The sequence below is a fragment of the Heloderma suspectum genome, chromosome 2, assembly GCF_057233095.1.
Source record: "Heloderma suspectum isolate Gila_16-S chromosome 2, 16-S_ref, whole genome shotgun sequence".
Lineage (NCBI taxonomy): Eukaryota > Metazoa > Chordata > Lepidosauria > Squamata > Helodermatidae > Heloderma > Heloderma suspectum.
The window spans coordinates 10,891,598-10,913,306 of NC_139459.1; the positions used below are offsets into that span (position 1 = coordinate 10,891,598).

Sequence of the window (21,709 nt, forward strand, 5' to 3'; positions counted from 1 at the left end):
ATGTGTGCCTTTTCTGTACTGAGCCTTGGCTGCCTTTTAAGTATCAAGATTGATATTTGGGTGAAGGGGGCGGGAGAAGGGGGAAAAGAGAAGCTCTTCACCAGGAGCATATGGTAATAGATTTTCTCCAAGGCCATAAACAGCTCGTGTTGTCGGCTGGCCCTAGAGACTTCCAGAGCTTTATGTTGAGAGATGAAATAACCTTTCCAATTATGTTCTTTCAGAACTTCTTCCGAAAACATGCAGCGAGTGAAACGGGCCCCCATGGAATTAGTGCAGAGGTGATGGACACTTATGTCAAAAGCTGTGGTAAGTGATGGCGGACAGTGATGGCAGCTGCGAGTATAAATCCTGGACTGGACTCCTTTGAAGGGATACAATCAGATATTTTTTTAAAAACATCAGTGGGATTTGTTCATGAAAAGTGCAAATGGTAATAGGGGTATGCATGTGTGTGCTCCCCCCACCCCTCCCCAGGTCCAGTGGGTATGTGATAGGAAGCAAGATCACACGTGGTGGCTACACGTGGTGGCGACACATTCAGCTTTACTATGGAAGGATTCTTACATGCATACAGATGTCTGCATATATGGCTCCACCATTGGATTGGGAACCCTAGCCAATAACCTAAAGGTGGGTGGGGACTCATATGCATTCCCCTAATCCTGTCATCCCTCCCAGCCCCTCCCATCTTGGACAACTTACACAGTTGAACTCCAGAAGACAGGGGTGCAGAACAGGACAGGGGGTGGGGGGTGGCATCATTACCCCACCTCTGCCCTTTTAGACTTTCCCCATGTGAAGAAATGGACTCGGCTGGCAGCCCCATGACTTCTCATTGCGCCAGCTGAGTCCCTGGCTTTGCGCAGCTGCTCTTCCTGGTACTGGACGAGTCCCCATGGCCCGTGTCCTCACTGTTCTCTCTGATTCAGGAGAAGCCCCACCCCTTGAACTTACCCCAGAAGTCTCTGTGGGCCAGATTGGGGAGACTGGCTGCTGGGTTCTGCAGGATGGGGGTTCTGCACCCCTGCCATAGTTATACACAGCCCCGATTAGGGATCAGAGAGAAATTTGTATGGTTTGTATTTCAGTGTGAATTTCAAATGCACACTTCCCGATCCTAAGCACGAATCATAACATAGTTTGCCGCCAAAATCCATATACTTTCGAAAATTGCAATGGAGTTTGCAAAAAAAAAAAAAGGCATATGAAACTCTTGTACATTTCAAAAAATACACACTAAAAATGTGTATATTTTCAAAAAATCACAGACAAAGGCTTTATTCAAGGGAGCGGGGGTTGCATGCATATACAAAAGTAGGCATAAATGGTACATTTGGAAAAATGCTTACAAAAATGTGGATTTAAAAAAAAATATAAAAATGCATACAAATTCTCATCGTCACCCTAAAAATTGCAATTGAATGCAGAATTGGTATGGAGCAAACCTTAGCATTATGAACCTGAGTGAAATCAAGCTTGACAGATTCACTCATCCTTAACCCTGAGTAGAAGAAGGGATCTTGTCTTACGGCCGTTCATAGAATTGACATGATGATTTACTAGAGAGAGAAATTTTGCAAGTTGACAATGATTTTCATTTCCAGCTGGATATTGTGTGATAACGTATATCCTTGGAGTTGGAGACAGACATCTGGATAACCTTTTGTTAACCAAAACAGGTAATAGTTAAACATTTTCTTTTGTGATGTTTACATCTCAGAGTAAAACCTTTCTCTAATTTTCCCTTTCTGTACCAGGGATGTCTCGGGGGTGGGGTGGGGGTGGGGATATAAGACATGGTAAAATTGTTTTCCCAAATCATTGTACAATAGCATGACCTACCAGTGTGAAGCATTGCTAAGTGTTGTACACATATGAAATTAAACAGGTCATTGTCAGCATGCTTAACCATTTAATAATCTCTAAAACTGAATGGCTCTTTATTGTAATGTACTTTTCTTTTGAAAAAATAACCATTTGAGAACCACTTATTCAGTGCCTTTTTCTAACACTGCTTTGAAAACCTTTCTGTCATTACCTTAACAGTATCTATGTCTTATTTTAAAATTCTTACACCCTGCCCTTCCTCCATACTATTCACATAAGAGATTACAATATTAATAAAACAAGTACCAGTAAAACAACGAAGTCCTACTATCACAATAAAACAATTTAAAATACAACAATAATACTCTAACCCCAAAACACAATTTGTACTCCCATTTCACACTGAGGCTGAGTGGTAGTTAATGGCTCAGTTCTCATGTAACTACTATGGGTTAAACAACTGATACTTCGTTGAGGCCATACCGACTCAAACTAGTGCCATGCCGAAAATTTCTCCCACATTGTTTTCGACCATTCTCATTTGATTTGATAGAAGAGAAATTGCTTTTGAAAAGCAATTCCAAGGAGAAGAAATTTTGGAGAAATGCTCATGGGTTGGGTTTGGGGTTCTTGGGCTTATGTTACTTGTGAGGTGGCTGAGGAGTGTGCGTGAGTGTCCTGTCTTCCATTGTACAGTCATCTCTGTGGCAGCCCGTAGCTTCCTCGGCTTCCCGCACTTCAGTTAAAGCCATCGAGAGGAAGACGTCATGAGGCAATTCCTCCCGTGGGGCTTTTTCAGTTCACAAAGTTCAGGTGGGAGGCTGCAGAGCAATGGAAAGATGTGTAATAGAGCGAGAAAACACACGCAGCACCTTCAGCCACCTCTCAGTGATTAGGGAAGCTCAAAAAGACCACCAAAAGAAATTCAAAATCCTGCAGCAAGAAAGTGGAAGCCTCACCACAGTTGGTGCTGTTGCCACCTACAGAAGCAGTGCAATAAAACAAAACCCCTTAGGGAAAAAAAAAACCCAGAAGTTTGCTACAACCCCTGACAATACTGAGCCCTATCTGTGAGAAACTGCTGGAGAATTTCTCCTCCCGTAGGAGAAATTGGGTGAAATTGTCCCCTCGATTTCTCTTCCCACGAACAGGCTGGGGAATTTGAAGGCCGATTTGTGCACAGCTCTAATTCAAACCATGAAGCCACAGTTTGTTGTTGGTTTCAAACTCTGGGTTGTCTGTCCCTAGGGATGTACGAAAGTTCTGCCACGGATCTCGGGGAGGCCGAATGCCAGCGCATTCGGCCCCCCGAAATCGGTGGCAGAACGGCCCGCCAACCCCCCGGGACGGGACTTACCTGGGGCGGATCTTCCTGGCGGCGGCGGCTCCGGCGGCGGTATGGCGGCTCCGGCGGCGGTATGGCGGTGGTGCGGTGGCGGTGCGGCAGCCGGTCTTCCGACCGGCTGCCGCCACCGCCATTTCCAAGTTTAAAAAGACAAAAAAACATGATGGGATACGTAAAGATTTACGTAGCGTATCACGGCTAAATTTTAAAAAAAACACCGTGATAAGCTACGTAAATGTTCACGTAGCCTATCACGGCTGATTAAAACAGAAAACAAAAAACGCCCATGGGCGCCGCCATTTGCGTACGTGCGTTTTGTTTTGTTTTTAATCAGCCGTGATAGGCTACGTAAACATTTACGTAGCCTATCACGGCTGACTGCAGGGACGCAAACGGCGGCGGCTACAGCTGCTGCCGTTTGCGTCCCTGCTAGCCAGTGGCCGGATGTCCGGCTGCTGGTGGAGCCGGCCAGCGGCTCCGCAGAATCACTGCGGAGCACAGCCGGCCGGCCAGGATTCCAGGGGGGGGGGGGAGGAACGGAGCGCCTCCCCCCCCCGGCGAGGATTCCGGGGGGAGGGACGGAACGCCTCCCCCTGCACCGTCAGCATAATCCCTGAAAGGTAAGTGATTTTCGTACATCCCTATCTGTCCCTCAACAAGCCAGAGTGTCGGGTTCGAGCAGGAATAGGATGTTCCTGGGCTGTTTATGAAACTGGAAGCAAAGCAGAAGCCGCGAGTGCATGGAAGGCAGCGCTCTCGCTATGAATTGCTGCCATGTGCAAACCAGGTCAACATAATTAAGAATATAGTGATTATCCACTGCAAACACTTGACAGACCACGCTGAAAATAGCTAGCCAACCAGCCACATATCATAGCCTGCATGTTTCTGCAGTTTAGCTACCTACATGTTTCTGCAGTCCTGGGCAAGCAAGGCAAACAGGAGGTTTAGGGAGCAATCCTGTAACGGCTAGTCAGCAGCTAGATGGCCATAGGATACGTCAGTTTCCAGGAACTGACTTCAGAGCCCGTGCGCCGAGGTCGGTTCCCTGAGAACCGACGTTCCACCCCCACCCCCCGTGCTGCCTCGTAAGCAGCGCAGAATGGCCCTGCGCTCGGAAGAGGAGTAGAAAGCGGCAAAAACAGAGCATTCCTGGGGCCGTTCCAGGGCAGGGAAGGCGGAAATTCTGGTACAACACATCCCGCGTGTCGTCTGGCAGCCACTTCCCCAGCTCCGCCTTCCCACGACTAGACAGCCGAAATTGGCTGTCTAGCTGCAAATGCAGGGTGGCTGAAGCGTGGAGGGGACAATCTCTTCCACACTTCTCCTGCCTTGCATTGGATAGGCAGTCACCTCCAAGTTCGGAGGCGGCCACCTACCGCAGTAGGATTGCACCCTTAGTGAATCTCTCGCAGGTCCCCTTATGTGATTGATGGGTTGCGTCCAGCTTGGTGGGTCACCTGGCATGCTCTAAAAAAGATCCATTGCTTGTTGAAAAGCAGCCCAGATGTTCCTATCGGCCTTCAATACAGGGAACTTTGAAGTGCATTCCCTAAAGTTGCACACTGTTTTAACTCTTATTGTTTTAGATTTTAACTGGTATTAGCTCGTTTAATGGTTTAGTATGTTTTTAGCTGTTTAAATTATTTATTGTTTTATCCTGTTGAAATTGATTTTCTTTGTACGCCGCCCTGAGATCTTAATAATATAGGGCAGGATAAACATGTTTTAAATAAATAAAAAAGTGCATCAGCAGACCACCTGTATCTGCTGCTGCATTGACGGTGGTTCTTCCCCACCTAAGAGAACATGATCAGCGCCATTAAAGTTCATAGTTGGCCAGAAGGTGGGAAGGGGTGCATCGACTGAGTCCTGTGTTGCCATCAATCACTTTTATCTTGGTGATTGGTGCTGCCAAAAGTTGCAAAAATCAGTCTTGCCAAAGAGGATGTTAGGAACCTTCTTTTTAGATTATGTCTGCCTTCTCTCTGATAGAATGAGTTCTGCTTTTATTTTATTTTCTAAAGAAATCCACTTCTCTCCGCAATATATGTGGCAAGGTTTCCTGAAAGGTGTAGGGAGGAAAAGGATACTCCCCCCCTTTCTCTCTTACTCTCCAGAACCCTCTTCTGTTTCCCCCAACCCCATTGTGCCCCACTATATAGCATTAAAAGGCTGGGGTTCAAGGACTGGGCACCAAACACACTTTAAGAAGGACACAGGCAAACAAACCTGTCAGGCTCTATCTAGCTTCTGTAAAAGAGCTTTATAGTCAACTGAGAAGCAGTAACTACACTGAAGGACATCGAAGTGTTGTAGATCACAAGCTGAATATGAACCTACAGTGTGATATGGCTGCAAGAAAGACAAATGCTCTTTTGGGCTGCATTAATAGAAGCGTAGCTTCCAAATCCCGTGAAGTACTAGTTCCCCTCTACTGAGCACTGGTTAGGCCTCATCTGGAGTACTGTGTCCAGTTCTGGGCACCACACTTTAAGAAGGATGCAGACAAACTGGAGAGGGTTCAGAGGAAGGCAGCAAAGATGATCAGGGGACTGGAAACAATGGCCTACAAGGAGAGACTGAAAGAGCTGGGTGTGTTTAGCCTTGAGAAGAGAAGACTGAGGGGAGACATGATAGCGCTTTTCAGGTACTTGAAAGGTTGTCACAGAGAGGAAGGCCAGGATCTCTTCTCGATCATCCCAGAGTGCAGGACAGGGAATAATGGGCTCAAGTGACAGGAAGCCAGATTCCGGCTGAACATCAGGAAAAAAGTCCTGACTGTTAGAACAATATGACAATGGAACCAATTACCTGGGGAGGTGGTGGGCTCTCCCACACTGGAGGCATTCAGGACAAGGCTGAACAGCCATCTGTCAGGGATGCTGTGACTTGGATTCCTGCATTGAGCAGGGGGTTGGACTTGATGGTCTTATAGGCCCCTTCCAACCCTACTATTCTATGATTCTATGACTGTCACTCAGCCCTTAAACTGAGCCCTTTACAGTGGAACCCTATGCATGTCTACTCAGAATTATGAGACTTCCAGTAAAGTGCATAGGACTGGAGTCTTAGTGTTGTATGGAACAGTGAGGGAGGAGTTTAGAAGGAGGGGGAGGGTCCTTCCCACCCCACACCCCCCTCCACAAGCCCTGAACTGCAGTATAACGCTTGTTCCCTACTCCTTGAATGGCAGCACTGCAGTTAGGAGCTGGGGATACACATTAGCCTATCAACAAAGCGTTCCCTTGTTCACTATATCTCAAAACTTTCTGTGTATATGATGCAAACACATGTACACATAGCTGATCATAACTGGTGTCAGAAATTCAGAAAATATTTGCAGCGGCAATATGATCACTGCCTCTGAGCTGCTCAAGCCAACTTTTTCAGGCTTTAACTGCCAAGATGTTGGCTGGTGAGAAAAATGAAAATGAACCTAGTGGTACAAATGGAGTAAAGCGCATACCGTTTCCACGACTCCTAATTTGTTCCTTATAACATAATGTAGCTAATTGGCACTTGGCAGGCCCTTTTATATATATATATATATATACACATGCACACATATCACAAAAGCAATTTTAAGATCTGTTAATTATATGCCTGTGCCATGTGTGTGTGTTTTTTTTTTTAAATACTTTGGACAGATTTAGTAGCTATTATACACTCAACTGCATTCCAAATACAGTGAGTATTTAAAAACATTTATTAGTACTAGTTAATTAGATTGATATTGGCCATAATCGCATTCATACTGAACAAAGAGATTCTTTCCTTTCTGCTGGATCTTCAATAATGATATTAATCAGACCTCTAATGCAGCTGTTTTTCTGGCCTACATATGCAATCCTTGCTGCAGAATCCCAGTATTTCAAAGTCTGTTGCTATGGTCTAGGGCAAGGATGGTCAGCCAGAGGACAGATCAGCCCTTCCCCCCTCCCCAGAAAGCCCCTTGATCTGGCCCTCTGGGGCCCCTACCCAGTGTTAATTGCAAAGTGGCAAAAAAAACCCATTTGCGGTTCCTCTTGCAAAGAAAAGAAGCACTGATTATGCCTATATGTTGCATACAGAAGCTATCTGCGTTTCTTTCTCATGCATTCTGTGGAAAAGGGCCAGTCACAGACTCTCAGCCCAACCTACCTCACAGGGTTGTTGTGAGGATAAAATGGAGAGGAGGAGGATCATGTAAGCTGCCTTGGGTTCCTGCAACAGGAAAAAAATGCGGGATATAAATGCAATAAATAAATAAATAAATAAATAAATAAGGTTAGCGACCCCCTCCAGTCCGTTTGCCCCCTGGATGAATTTTTCATGAAGCTTTTTGGTTTATCAGGCACATACCCCGTGATCTTATTCAGTTCCAGCATCTGGGCAGCCGCCCCCGAAAGCCCTTATTGCTTGGTGGTGCCACCCTAGATCACTGACAATCCACAAGGATTTATGTTTATAGAACAAAGACTGAATAGGATGTGGTGTGAGAGACCTTGCATCAGTTCAGCGGCAAGGGTGGGCATGGCTGGGTGCCTGCCGAGGTCCCACGCTGGGCTCTCACCCCAGTAGGCCCCCACTGACAAGAGCCTCCTGGAGTTGTTCCTCCTCTTGCAACCTGCTTTTTACCTGTCTCTTGCCTTTTATCTTCCTGCCAAGCAAGCAAATGGGAGCAATGATGAGGAAGAGGATGAGGAGGAATAGCAGCTGGGGACAATGGTGGGGAGAAGGCGGACTCACTGAGGGAAGGGGCCCGTGGAGGGTGTGTTGCCCAAGGGCCCTCAAAACCTGGAGCCGGCACTGTGTAGAGCGTATGCCAAGGAGCCCCCAGTTCAAATCTCATCTTGGCCATTGACTTGTTAGGTGACCTTGCCTCATGGCACATAATTCTTAATACTACTTAACGCTCAAGTTCAATCTATAGTCGTAGCAGCAGCAGTAGGAAGAAGAAGTCTGTCTGTCTGTCCATGAGCACCGTAGTGCCAAGACTGTGAAACCTAGATACCTGAAACTTGGCACACGTGCTAAGGGGACCCGACGGGTGTGCACCTCAGGGTTATTTTGTTTTTAAAACGCATCCATTCATTTAAATTAATTTTAATGTGCCTGTGTGGTTCATAGAGTTCGAAGGCAGGGGAGATTAGTAGGCCGAGCAACAGAATTATATACCTCACCCCTCCCATACACTGTGGGGCACCCTCCCTCAGGGGAATGGAGTGGGTAGTCCCCTCCCTCAGGGGGCTTTGGGGGGGTGCCGTGGAAGGGGCTGTACCTAGGGCTGTCGGCGAGAATACCTTCACTCGGATGGGGCAAACACCATGTGTCCAGCTCTCTGACACCTGCGTAGATTTGCTTGAAGGCTTCACTCTATCAAGCCAAGGGGTATTTAGTAGGCCAAGGGACAAAGTCATATCCCTAACCCCCTCACCTCTGATGTGGGGAAGCCCTCCCTCAGGGGAATGGTGCGGGAAGACCTCTCCCTCGGGGGGCTGTAGAAGCACACTGTGGCAGGAGCTACGCCTGTGCCAAATAGGCAGGCCTTCACTCAGGGTGGGCGGCATTTGTCCAGCTCTGGCAGCTGTGTAGGCTTGCTTCCATCTGTATCAACACAAGGGCTGTTCCCACCCACGCGAAGTCAGGTGTGTTCGCTAGCAATGAATAGCGTACAGCATTCCTAATCTCCGCTGCGATGGATCAGTGTGACTTCCAAGATCGACTGGGCATATTCACTTCAGTACACTACCTATGCACCGAACTGGGCCCACAAAGATGCTGTCAGGGTAGAAACTGAGCCGATGGAACCCCAGAGCAGTTCTGATTCTGAGGAGGAGGAGCAGTCCATGGGAGAGGAGTGCGCTCATCCCTCACAGGCACAGCAGCTGGCAGAGATTCCTCCTGCCAGCATTCCTGGGATAGTGACCCTGGCAGTGAGGGAGTGCGGGAGGGGGGCTTGCTGGATGCTCGACGCAGATGCAAAGAGCGATGAGCGATGGAGGGTGCGGAAAGGAGGCGTAGCGCCCGTTTGGCGCACTAGCAACGGCCGCCTCCCGTGGACCTAAGGGAAAGAGGGAGGATCTCTCCCTAGCTCATAAGTTCAGGGTCTTCAAGTGACTCTCCTTCAAACAGGGATCAACTGCCTACTCGGCGCATAGGCTACTCTGCTGTTCCTTGCTTAGTTGCTGGTGATTAGCATCTGAAAGAGTCATTAAGTTAAGGATTAAGGATTAAAGCCTTGAAAAGAATCCTTTTGTCTGTGTCTTGAGTTGGCTATTGGAGTGTACTGAAAGAGGCCACCAGGGTGCTTCTGACAGATGCCCAGATCAGACTTCCTTGGTGGCTGTTCATAGAATCATAGAATGGTAGGGTTGGAAGGGGCCTACAAGGCCATCAAGTCCAACCCCTTGCTCAATGCAGGAATCCAAGTCAGAGCATCCCCGACAGATGGCTGTCCAGCCTCGTCTTGAAAGCCTCCAGTGTGGGAGAGCCTGCTACCTCTCTAGGTAATTGGTTCCATTGTCGTATTGCTCTAACAGTCAGGAAGTTTTTCCTGATGTTCATCCAGAATCTGGCTTCCTGTAACTTGAGCCCATTATTCCGTGTCCTGCACTCTGGGATGATCGAGATCCTGGCCTTCCTCTCTGTGACAACCTTTCAAGTACTTGAAGAGTGCTATCATATCTCCCCTCAGTCTTCTCTTCTCAAGGCTCAACGTGCCCAGTTCTTTCAGTCTCATAGGGCTTTGTTTCCAGTCCCTTGATCATCTTCATTGCCCTCCTCTGAACCCTCTTCAGTTTGTGGAGAGGGTTCAGAGAAGCATCCTTCTTAAAGTGTGGCACCCAGAACTGGACACAGTACTCAAGATGAGGCATAACCAGTGCTGAGTACAGGGAACTAGTACTTCATGGGATTTGAAAGCTATACTTCTATTAATGCAGCCCCAAAAAGCATTTGCCTTTTTTGCAGCCACATCACATTGTTGGCTCACATTCAGGTTGCGATCTACAACAATTCCAAGATCCTTTCGCTTGTAGTGTTGTTGAGTCAAGTATTCCCCATCTTGTAACTGTACCTTTGGTTTCTTTTTCCTAGGTGTGGAACTTGGCATGTATCCCTATTAAATGTCATTCTGTTGTTTTCTGCCCAGCGCTCCAGCCTATCAAGATCACTTTGAATCACTTTCGTAGTTTAGATCACTTTCTGTCTTCCAGGGTATTAGCTACAGAAGTTTCCATGCATAAATTCCCAGGTTCAAGCCTTGGCACCCCCATTTAAAAGGATCTAAACTATGGCATTCACTTCTGCAAGACATAGTGATGGCCACCAATTCAGATGGCTCTTAAAGGAGATTGGACAATATGGAGGATAAGGCTACTAGCCCTCATGGCTGTATGCTACCTCCAGTATCAGAGACAGCATACCCATGTGTACCAGTTGCTGGGGAGCATGGGCAGGAGGCTGCTGTTGCACTCATGTCCTGCTTGTGGGTTTCCCGTGGGCAGCTGGCCGGCCACCTTGTGAACAGAATGCTGGACTAGATGGACCCTTGGTCTGATCTAGCGCGGCCCCTCTCATGTTCTTACGATCTTACGATCAGGGAGCAGGCAATGAGACAGACATCTCTCCCTGAGACCCTGGAAAGCCCTTTCCAGTCAGCATACACAGCGCTAGGCTTGATGAACAAAGAGGCTGCCCTGGTGGAAAGCAGCTTCCTACTATAATTGCTAGAAGTGCTGATAGCAAATGATTATGTTTCTCTGCCACCCGTTTTTCCCTGGGAAAAGCCTGGAGAGTACTGTAGAGGGCAGTGCGTGAACATGAAAAATGTGACTGAACTACGTTTTGCTGATTGCTGAATAACACTATGTTGGTCTATAGCAACCAAAAGAGAGACAGGGATTGCTGTGGCACTTTCAAGACTCTCTAATTTCTGTAGCGCAAGTGTTCAGAGGTGAGAGTGCATATACTTTGTCAGGCGCATCTGGTATGCTCTCGCTTGCAGAAAGCTCATGTATAATTTTAGTTCTCCCGTTCCATCCAATCAAACATTGTGCTGCAGCACTTACATTTCATATTATCGGGCTGCAAACCTGTGCACATATGCTTGGGAAGTAAATCCCATTTGTCGTAATGGGAGGTGACTGAATAAACATTGGGAGGATTGCGATCTTGGCGAGCTCAGTGATTCTACTCAGCTCTCAGTCTTGTCGCTGAATAATTTGGCTAATGTCGGCAAACGTGAGAGGCTGTAGACAGGCACAGAGATTATTTCAACCATCCTTCTCCAACCTGGTGCGTTCCAGATGTGTCGGACTGCAACTCCCATCATTCACGTCTTTGGCTGGGGAGGATGACAGTTGCAGTCCAAACATATCTAGAGGGCATCAGGTTGTGGAAGGCTGATTTAAAGCCTTGGCATTTGAAATCTCTCAATTCTTTCTCACTGGAGAGCCCTTGTAGTGTAGTGGTGAGAGTAACAGACTGGGAGCCGGGAGATCCAGGCTCTAGTCCCCACTCGGCCATGGAAGCTCACTGGGTGATCTTGGGCCAGTTACAGACTCTCAGCCCAACCTACCTCACAGGGTTGTTGTTGTGAGGATAAAACGGAGGGGAGGAGGATAATGGAATCCACCTTGGGTTCCTTGCAAGAGGAAAAAAGGCGGGATAGAAATGCAATAAATAAATTCTCACTCCCTGGCCACACAAACCCTGCCCCCCAAGAACAAGGGACCTTTTTTTTTATGGATTTCTCTTGCATTTCCTCCAAGAGGTTCATGATAGTGTGCATCACAGCAGCTCTCCCGGGTAGTGTAGCCTGTGAAATAGTGACTGCCCCAAGGTCACCCAGTGAACTCTCATAATTGAGTGATTAATTGAACTCCAAGGTCTCCCCAACCCAAATGTAAAATTCCTTTCACTACACCAATCTCTAGAAAAGTGGTGGTGGTGGGTCTCTCCCACCCCCCTCCCATGACACGGTTTTCTCCTAAGAATACATCTGCGCTGGCTGAAAGTGTGAGCTGGGATGTCTGTAGCTCAAATCTTGCCTTGGCCACATATTCACTAGGTAGCTTTAGACAAGCATTTTATCTCTACATCTCAGTCCTCCTATCTGTAATATGGCAATAATATTAACCTACTTGACAGGGTTGTGGGAAGGCTTGAAGAGTTAACGTTTTGAACATCGTATTGGAGAGTAGGTGGGCATAATCTAAAAAGGGTTTTCTTAGTGATGGCCATTAATTTGGATGGCTTTAAAAGGGGACTGGACAAATTCATGGAGGAGAAGGCTATCAGTGGCTACTAGTCCTGATGGCTCTGTGCTACCTCCAATAACCAGTTGCTGGGGAATATGGGTGGGAGGGCGCTGTTATGCTCATGCCCTCCTTGTGGGTTCCTGGTCGACAGCTGGTTGCCCACTGTGTGAACAGAATGCTGGTCTAGATAGACCCTTGGTCTGTCTAGAGCAGCATGGCTCTTCTTATGTTCTTATATATTATAGACACAAGGCACAATCCAATAATGAGTTGGTAGTTAGAAACTGTTGAGGGGGTTCTAACTAACTGGTTCCCTCTGTGACCAGCCTTCGGCACTTTATTCCCTATACCACCAGTGTTCTGGCCCTTTGGTAACTAGTCCAGACTTGGGACTGGACACCTTCATGGAGGAGAAGGCTATCAATGACTACTAGTCTTGATGGCTATATGCTTCCATCAGTATCAGAGACAGTATGCCAGTGCACATCGGTTGCTGGGAAATACTGGAGGGTGTTGTTGCACTTGTGTCCTGCTTGTGGACAGCTGGTTGGCCACTTGTGAGAACAGAATGATGGACTAGATGGATCTTGGTCTGATCCAGCATGACTCTTCTTAAGTTCCTATGCCCTTTTTGGCAAGCCTGCTTCCACATGCCAGCCAGCTTCTTTGCATGCTGCATCCATCTTCTCCTTAAAATGTTTTCTTGTTTGCCTGCTGAACATGTAAGCCCAGGTGTGTCAAACCGCTTGCAGCCTGAAGGCCAAATTCAATTTCAGAAAAGGGGGCCATGTTCCAGTTCTGGGCGAGGACAAAGGCAAAAGGGGCATGGCAAAGGGGAAGGGGCCAAAAATACCACTATATTTTACCTTCAATTTCTTCCTGCCAGTAACTAAGCTTTAGGAGAGGCTTTTCAACCTTTTAGAAGGGGGGGTGGGAGGGGGAGGTGCCAAACTCAGGAAACGACTAAATAGGGGATGGGTCCAAGGGAAGTGGGCATCGCCATCTGGTTAACCCTGGAGGGCTGGATTGCAATTCCACCTGGGCTGGGAAATGCTGGGAGTTGTAGGACTTTTTTCTGTGTAATGCATAGGAATGTTTAGCCTTGAGAAGAGAAGACTGAGTGGAGATATGATAGCGCTCTTCAAGTACTTGAAAGGCTGTAACAGAGAGGAAGGCCAGGATCTCTTCTCGATCATCCCAGAATGCAGGACATGGAATAATGGGCTCAAGTTACAGGAAGCCAGATTCTGGCTGAACATCAGGAAAAACTTCCTGACTGTTAGAGCAATATGACAATGGAACCAATTCCCTAGGGAGGTGGTGGGCTCCCCCACACTGGAGGCATTCAAGATGAGGCTGGACAGCCATCTGTCAGGGATGCTCTGACTTGGATTCCTGCATTGAGCAGGGGGTTGGACTCGATGGTCTTATAGGCCCCTTCCAACCCTGCTATTCCATGATTCTATGAATGCTAAATATAGTTAATAAAAAAACCTTTTGTTATATTTCTGCTATTTTATCTCTGATCCATCCTCTCCCCCCCCCCCGCCCCCGAAAAAACAACTAAAAAACCTAGTTGTAGACTTGGGAAGCAGCAGGTGTAATGTGCTGGTGATCAATTTCGTAATAAATCTGTTTGTCTTATAACTCAAAAACAATCTTGCAAATGTTGGCATGATTCTTTGGTTCAAATTCACTCAAGGAAGATGATAAAAACATTCCAAAATAAAAGTTACAATGTATGTAATTTTATTTAGAAAGGCAGGCGGGCGGACGGACGGACAGACAGCCAGACAGAAAGAAAGAAATGGGCTGTGGGGTGCGGGAGATGCCTGGAGATGTACTCCTGACTTCCCTTTCTCTTTCTTTCTCATATTTCTTTATTTTAGGCTATTTTTCAGACATTGTCATGTCTGTTGACTCTGACAAATTTGAAATAAGAAATGCACCAAAGAGCAGCCTTCTTTAGGAGGAAACAGTTGATTAAATTGACAGGGACAAATAGCTAAGAGGCATTTCGGGTAGCCCTTTTTAACCCCTTTCCCTACAAATTTGCATTGGGGGAGATGGTTAAGAATAAAAGGGCCCGGGAAGGTTTTCACCCAGGGGCGGTGATAATCCATGCTCTGAAATGTGAAACATTGACTGTTTGCAGGCTGCAACCCTGTAGGGATATTTTCTTAGCCCAGCAAGGATATTTATCTCTCTTTGCTTATCGGATGGATGTTCTGAAACGGCGACATCGGATACCAATGCTATATCCTCAAATGCAGGTGTAGACAGGCTTGCAAGATCTCTTCATCATCATCATCATTATCTTCCCGGCCCCAAGGACTGCCAACTATTGCTAGGTTCAAAATGGTGGCCTGCAAGGAGGCAAAGCAGAGGCACATTCAAAATGGTTGCTTGGCCAGTGTGGCCACTTGCCTAATGTACCCTGTAAACCACACACACTAGGATGACCAGCATATACAAGCTGAATTCTATATCTGATTTATTACAGATCAGGGATTCTAGGAGCCTAATGTAGTGGTAGAGGGAAGCCTTTTTGTTTACTAAACAGTTGGGAGTGTGTTTAACCTTCGCTGTCTAACATCCATTGACCAACAGGTCCGGGTCTACTTTCTGCTCATCCTAGGTCTAAGGGGCCAGACTTCTAGTCTGCTCTTTAACAGGCAAAGCTTTTATGAAGAGGGGTCTCAGCTGTGCTGTCTAGCTTACCAATGCCAAGAGAGTCTGCTCTCCTCTGGACCCTGGGTGGAGACCCTCCCTGACCTTGTGAGAGATTGGAGACATGGTGAAGACAGTGAGAGGTCTTGCTTTCGGAGTGTAACAAAGCTATTGCTATGGAAATGACTCTTCCACCACCACGTGCACCGCCAGCCACCACTCCATGCTTGGTGGGAAGCCAGGGATGCTCCCCTTTAGTCAGGCAGGTCTCCAAGGTATGCAGTTTGCTTCCAAACCTAGCTTGACAGTGGTGAGCCCTGATCCTGCCGTATTCCTAGCTCAGAACCAAGAAAGGATAGGGCCTCCTCTACAGTAGCTTACAGGACCTTGGAGGTACTCTGAGCTTGGCATGATGGCAGAGACAATACCCTGCTCCTCCTCCTTAGGCTGAGTCTTTCAGCACAAATTGTTGGCTGTCTGCCCAAAGGGGCAGGGCCAAAAATACCAGCCTATTGTAGCTTAAAGCCCTCGCTGCCAATAACTGAGCCTTAGGAGAGGCAGTTCATCAGCCTTTTGGAATGGGGGCGGGGGGGGGGGGTTTGCACAGAAGCCAGGAAACCACCAAATGCTCAGTTGGAGGCAAGGGGACAAAGCCAGAGGAAGGGGGTGAGGCCCCCGGGCAGCCCCAGAGGGCCATATTTGGCCCCCAGGCCTGCAGTTCTGCACCCCTGACCTATCTGAAGGCTTCCAGAGCTTTAAAATTTGTTAGGCTCAACAGACTTGACTTTGCCTAAATAACAGCTCTAAAACAAGAGGCGGGGCAAGGGGGAGGAGAGAGAAAGAGAGAGATGTTGCTGAATTCTACTGGGAAAACCATAGTCATCCATCTGTCGGGGATGCTCTGACTTGGATTCCTGCATTGAGCCAGTGTGGTGTAGTGGCAAGAGTGTTGGACTTGGAGCTGGGAGATCCGGGTTCTAGTCCCCACTCGGCCATGGAAGCTCACTGGGTGACTTTGGGCCAGTCACACACTCTCAGCCCAACCCACCTCACAGGGTTGTTGTTGTGAGGATAAAATGGAGAGGAGGAGGATAATGTAAGCCGCCTTGGGTTCCTTGCAAGAGGAAAAAAGGCGGGGTATAAATGCAATAAATAAATAAATAAATAATTGAGCAGGGGGTTGGACTCGATGGTCTTGTAGGCCCCTTCCAACCCTACTATTCTATGATGCTTGTCAGGGTGGATACTGAGCCCATAGAATCCCAGAGTAGTTCTGATTCTGAGGAAAAGCAGTCGCTTCTGGGAGAGGAGCGCGCTCATCTTTCCCAGGGCCCACAGCTGACGGAGATTCCTCCCACCAGCATTCCTAGATTAGATAGCAGTCCAGGGAGTGACCGAGCGCGGGAAGTAGACTTGGTGGACGTGCGACGCCAAATGGAGGGAGCAGAAAGGAGGCATAGTGCCCAGTTGGCGCGCAAACAATGGCTGCGCCCAGAGGATCCAAGGGAAAAGGGGAGGGACTCTCCCTAGTCCTTAAGTTCAGGGGTCTGCCAGTATTTCCCTTTGAAACAGGGACCAACTGTTCCAACTTAGGGCATAGGTGCTCTGCTGCTCAGATCTAGTTGCTACCTGTAGAGTTGTTAAGTTGTAAAAGAAGAATAAAGCTTTGAAAGGAATCCCTTTGTCTGTGTCTGGACTTGGCTACTGGATTAGACTGAGAGAGGCCTCCAAGGAGCCCTTGACAATGCTATGATTCTATGATTCTACGATTCTAGTCTTTGTGGATTAATAGCTGCCGCAGGACTTGTGGAAAGTGAAGGATCTGAAGTGCTAATGTGAACGGGTTTTTTTTCCCAAGTTCCTATTGTATTATGTAATTAAATGCATGCTTTGATACTGATTTAAGTTAGTTTCATTTTAATCCCATTAAAATCATTGTGAAAAGTTAGTCATGACTTAAGTTAGTTCCCATTTAAATCAATGAGACCTAAGTGAAACTGACTTAGTCTTGATCCAACCCAATAGAAACACATTTATGGACAAAAGTGAAAGGCTTCTAACTACCCAACCTGCCTTCCCTCTATGACCTATTGCCTGCTTCAGTCTGGCTTTGTGTATTCCATGCTAAGAAATAAATAAATCACAATTCTGCAGCCTGTCTCAAACTGGCAAATTGAGGAAATTTGCATATTTTCCTGCTTTACATAATTCTGCATTTTTACCATTTGGCATAAGATATTCTTGTTTTACTGTTTATGAGAGGGGGAACGTCACTAAAGCCCAACCGTCCCACCACTGACTGATTCAACCAAGTTCCTGGCTTCTGGGATTTCAGCTGGCATTGGCCAAACACTTTCATAACATATTATATTCCACATTTTTTTAAGCATTCCCATTCAGTTTTGAGAGGGAAAAAATGGTTTTGCAAAACTGTTCAAAGGAGAAGACAGTTTTGGAGAAATTCTCATGGGTGGGATACAGGGCTCTTGTGCTTACTTTACTTCTGAACATCAGAAGAGCCCTGCTGGATCAGACCAAGGTCCATCTAACAGGGGGAGCAAACAGGAGTTGGCCAGGGGAGTTGCAGTGGTTGAAGAGACAAAGGAGACAAAGGAGACAGAGGCTAAGAGGTAAGTGGGTTGCAGGAAGCCCAGGGCGCTGCCCTTTATCCTTCTGACTGGCTGTGAGCTCACCAGGAGCTTCTGAGAGCTCCAACTGAATTGGAGGGGAGTGGCCTGAGTACTCCCAGCAGCTGACTGGGCGGGAAGCTTCAGTCTGTTTCCCGCCTCCCAGCTGAGCAGAGCAGAGCAGAGCAAGCTGCTCCAGCTGGTCCAGGGACTACAGAAGCAGGCAAGCTCCCAGAGAGCGAGCGAACAGAGCGAGCGAACAGGGGGAGCAAACAGGAGTTGGCCAGGGGAGTTGCAGTGGTTGAAGAGACAAAGGAGACAAAGGAGACAGAGGCTAAGAGGTAAGTGGGTTGCAGGAAGCCCAGGGCGCTGCCCTTTATCCTTCTGACTGGCTGTGAGCTCACCAGGAGATTCTGAGAGCTCCAACTGAATTGGAGGGGTGTGGCCTGAGTACTCCCAGCAGCTGACTGGGCGGGAAGCTTCAGTCTGTTTCCCGCCTCCCAGCTGCGCAGAGCAGAGCAGAGCAAGCTGCTCCAGCTGGTCCAGGGACTACAGAAGCAGGCAAGCTCCCAGAGAGCGAGCGACCAGAGCGAGCGGACAGGGGGAGCAAACAGGAGTTGGCCAGGGGAGTTCGGCAGGGGAGGTCAAGGGGGAGGCCCCTAACATTTTTTTTTATTTTTTTTTACTAACTTTTTTTCATTTATTTGTCTTGTAACACACACTTCCACACCAGTGGGACTCTGCTTTTAACCTCTACTGAGTAGAGGAGCAGGCACAGGCTAGTCTAGAACAATCACAAAGCTAGACACAAAAAGGGAGAAGAGGCTATGGAAGGACAAGACTCTCCAGTGGTGGTGACCTGCAAGGTGTGTGCAATGTTTGTTTTCTTGCCTGAGAACAACATGGCCTACACCTGCAACAAGTGCAAGTTGATCACGCTGCTGGAGGAAAAAGTAAGTGGACTGGAGCGGCGACTGTCAACCCTCCGGGGAATAAGAGAACACGAAGAGTTCTTGGACAGAATGGGGGAACTACAGCAGCAAAGGGCAGACCAGAAGCTTGAAGAGCAACAGCAAGATGAGGCAGTGGGAAATGCTGAGGTGAAGAAAAATGGAGTAGAGGATACTCCTTGGAAAACGGTGACAGTTAGGAGAAGAAGAACTAGACGCCACTCTGCACCAGTGGAAGCGGTGGAGCTGTGGAACCGATTCCAGGTACTTGCAGATGAGACTGGAGGACAGCCTGCAGAGGAAGAATCACAGGGGAACCTGCATGAGAGTGAGCAAGAGGCTGAAGGTCAGTCAAACAGAGGCGATGAAACCCAGGCCTACAAGAAGAAGAAGAGAAGAGTGGTAGTAGTGGGAGACTCCTTGCTGCGTGGGATCGAGACCCAAGTATGTCGCGAAGACCCGTGGACTCGCCAGGTATGTTGTCTCCCGGGAGGACAGATTAGAGACGTGACTGAAAGGTTGCCTGCACTCATAAAGCCCACTGACAGGTATCCCTTTCTTCTCATCCATGTGGGAACAAATGATACCGCCAAGCGGAGCTACGAAGAGATCACGTCAGACTTTGAAGCTTTGGGAAGGAAACTCAAGAACTTTGGGGCCCAGATAGTTTTCTCATCCATCCTTCCAGTAGTTAGAAGAGGGATAGAAAGGGAACGAAAAATACTCCGGGTGAATGACTGGCTACGAAGGTGGTGCCGACGAGAGAGATTTGGATTCTGGGACCACGGGCTATACTTCCTGGAAGATGGGCTGTTGGCTAGGGATGGGTTGCACCTCACAAAGGCTGGGAAGAATGTGTTTGGCCACAGCATGAAGAACTTCATCAGGAGGGCTTTAAACTGAATCCTACGGGGAAGGGAGATGTAATGTTGGGGGTAACAATGGACGTAGGCGCATGCACTGCAATGGAGAGAACAGCGCTGATAGCGCCCAATAATAGTCTTCAGACACATGTAGGAAGAAAGCCAGACTATGAAGCACATGGTCTTCGATGTCTATATACTAATGCCCAGAGTATGGGAAACAAACAGAACGAACTTGAACTCTTAATACAGGAGGGAAATTATGACTTGATAGGTATAACTGAGACTTGGTGGGATGACTCTCATGACTGGAATACAGCAGTTGAAGGATATAACTTGTTCAAAAAGAACAGGAGGAACAGAAAGGGAGGCGGGGTTGCACTGTATGTGAAAAATACATATCTCTGCACAGAAATACAGGAGGAGGAGCTTGGTAGCCCCATCGAGAGCATCTGGGTTGAAATAAATGGAGCAAAGAATAAAAGGAACCTGGTGGTCGGAGTCTACTACCGGCCACCCAATCAAGGAGAAGCCAAGGATGAAACTTTTGAAAAGCAAATAGCCAATGTTTTAAGGAAGCATGATGTAGTAGTAATGGGGGACTTCAATTTCCCCGATATTTGTTGGGAGACAAATTCTGCAAAACATGGCCCCTCCAGGAAATTCCTGACTTGTGTGGCGGATAACTTCCTCCTACAGAAAGTAGAGGAAGGAACTAGAGGATCGGCTATCCTTGACTTGATCCTAACCAACAGAGATGACTTAGTGGATAAAGTAGCAGTTACAGGAACTCTGGGGGAAAGCGACCATGTTGTACTTGAGTTCTTGGTTCTAAGGGAAGCAAAAGCCGAGTGTACTCAAACGCGTACCCTGGATTTTAGGAAAGCTGATTTTAATAAACTCAGAACAATGATCAGTAAGGTCCCATGGCAAGCAATGCTAGCGAGAAAAGGAGTCCAAGATGGGTGGGAACTTTTAAAAAAGGAAATTCTCAAGGCACAATCACAAACAATTCCAACAAGAAGAAAAGGTGGAAGACAACAGAAGAAGCCAATGTGGCTTCACAAAAAGCTTAGGGATGACCTGAAAACAAAAAAGGACACATATAGGAAGTGGAAAGAAGGCCAAGTAACAAAGGAAGAGTACAGGCAGGTAGCACAGAATTGCAGGGATGGCGTCAGGAAGGCTAAAGCGGAGAACGAGGTGAGGTTAGCGAGGGATGCTAAAAACAACAAAAAGGCTTTCTTCAGCTACGTGCATAGTAAAAGGCAGAGGAAAGAAATGGTTGTTCAGCTATTAAATAAGGATGGCAAAATGATAACAGATGACAAAGAAAAGGCAGAGGTGCTCAATTCCTACTTTGGCTCAGTCTTCTCCCAAAAGAGGGTCTATGACCCCCCTGGCAAAGGCGAAGTACAGGCTGAAGGGGCAGGATTGCAGCTTGAGATCGACAGGCATATGGTCAAGGAACACCTCATTACTTTGAATGAGTTCAAATCTCCAGGGCCAGATGAACTGCATCCTAGAGTCATAAAGGAACTGGCAGAAGAGCTCTCAGAACCGCTGTCTATTCTCTTTGAGAAATCATGGAGGACCGGGGAAGTGCCAGATGACTGGAGGAGGGCTAACGTTGTCCCTATCTTCAAAAAGGGTAAAAAGGAGGAACCTGGGAACTACAGACCAGTCAGTCTGACATCAATCCCTGGGAAAATTCTGGAGCAGATCATAAAGCAATCCATCTGGAAGCACCTTGACAACAATGCCGTGATTACTCGAAGCCAACATGGATTTGTCAAAAACAAGTCCTGCCAGACAAATCTGATCTCATTTTTTGATCAAGTCACCTCCCTTGTAGACCGTGGGAATGCTGTAGACATCATATACCTCGACTTCAGCAAAGCTTTCGACAAAGTGCCCCATGATATCCTGATGAGCAAACTAGCTCGAAGTGGGCTAGATGAAACAACGATCATGTGGATCCACAGTTGGCTACAGAATCGGACTCAAAGAGTGCTTATCAATGGGACCTTCTCAAGCTGGGGAGAGGTAACGAGTGGGGTACCGCAGGGCTCAGTCCTGGGCCCAGTGCTCTTCAATATTTTTATTAATGACTTGGAGGAGGAGGTGCAGGGAATGCTGATCAAATTTGCAGATGACACAAAATTGGGAGGGATAGCTA

The 21,709-nt window shown here is 47.4% G+C and overlaps 1 protein-coding gene across 6 annotated transcripts in view; it reads left to right on the plus strand.

Annotated features, from left to right (window-relative positions):
* PIK3C3 (phosphatidylinositol 3-kinase catalytic subunit type 3) overlaps positions 1-21,709 on the plus strand; it is a 161,214-nt gene that overhangs the window by 76,100 nt on the left and 63,405 nt on the right. For all 6 annotated transcript variants that reach the window (XR_014787487.1, XR_014787488.1, XM_084832842.1 and 3 more), the window contains exons 20-21: positions 225-309; positions 1,608-1,682. Coding sequence is in view for 4 of the 6 variants with exons in the window: in XM_084832842.1 (XP_084688968.1) it covers positions 225-309; positions 1,608-1,682 (160 nt within the window). In the remaining 2 variants the exon portion in view is untranslated. The remainder of the gene's footprint in view (positions 1-224; positions 310-1,607; positions 1,683-21,709) is intronic.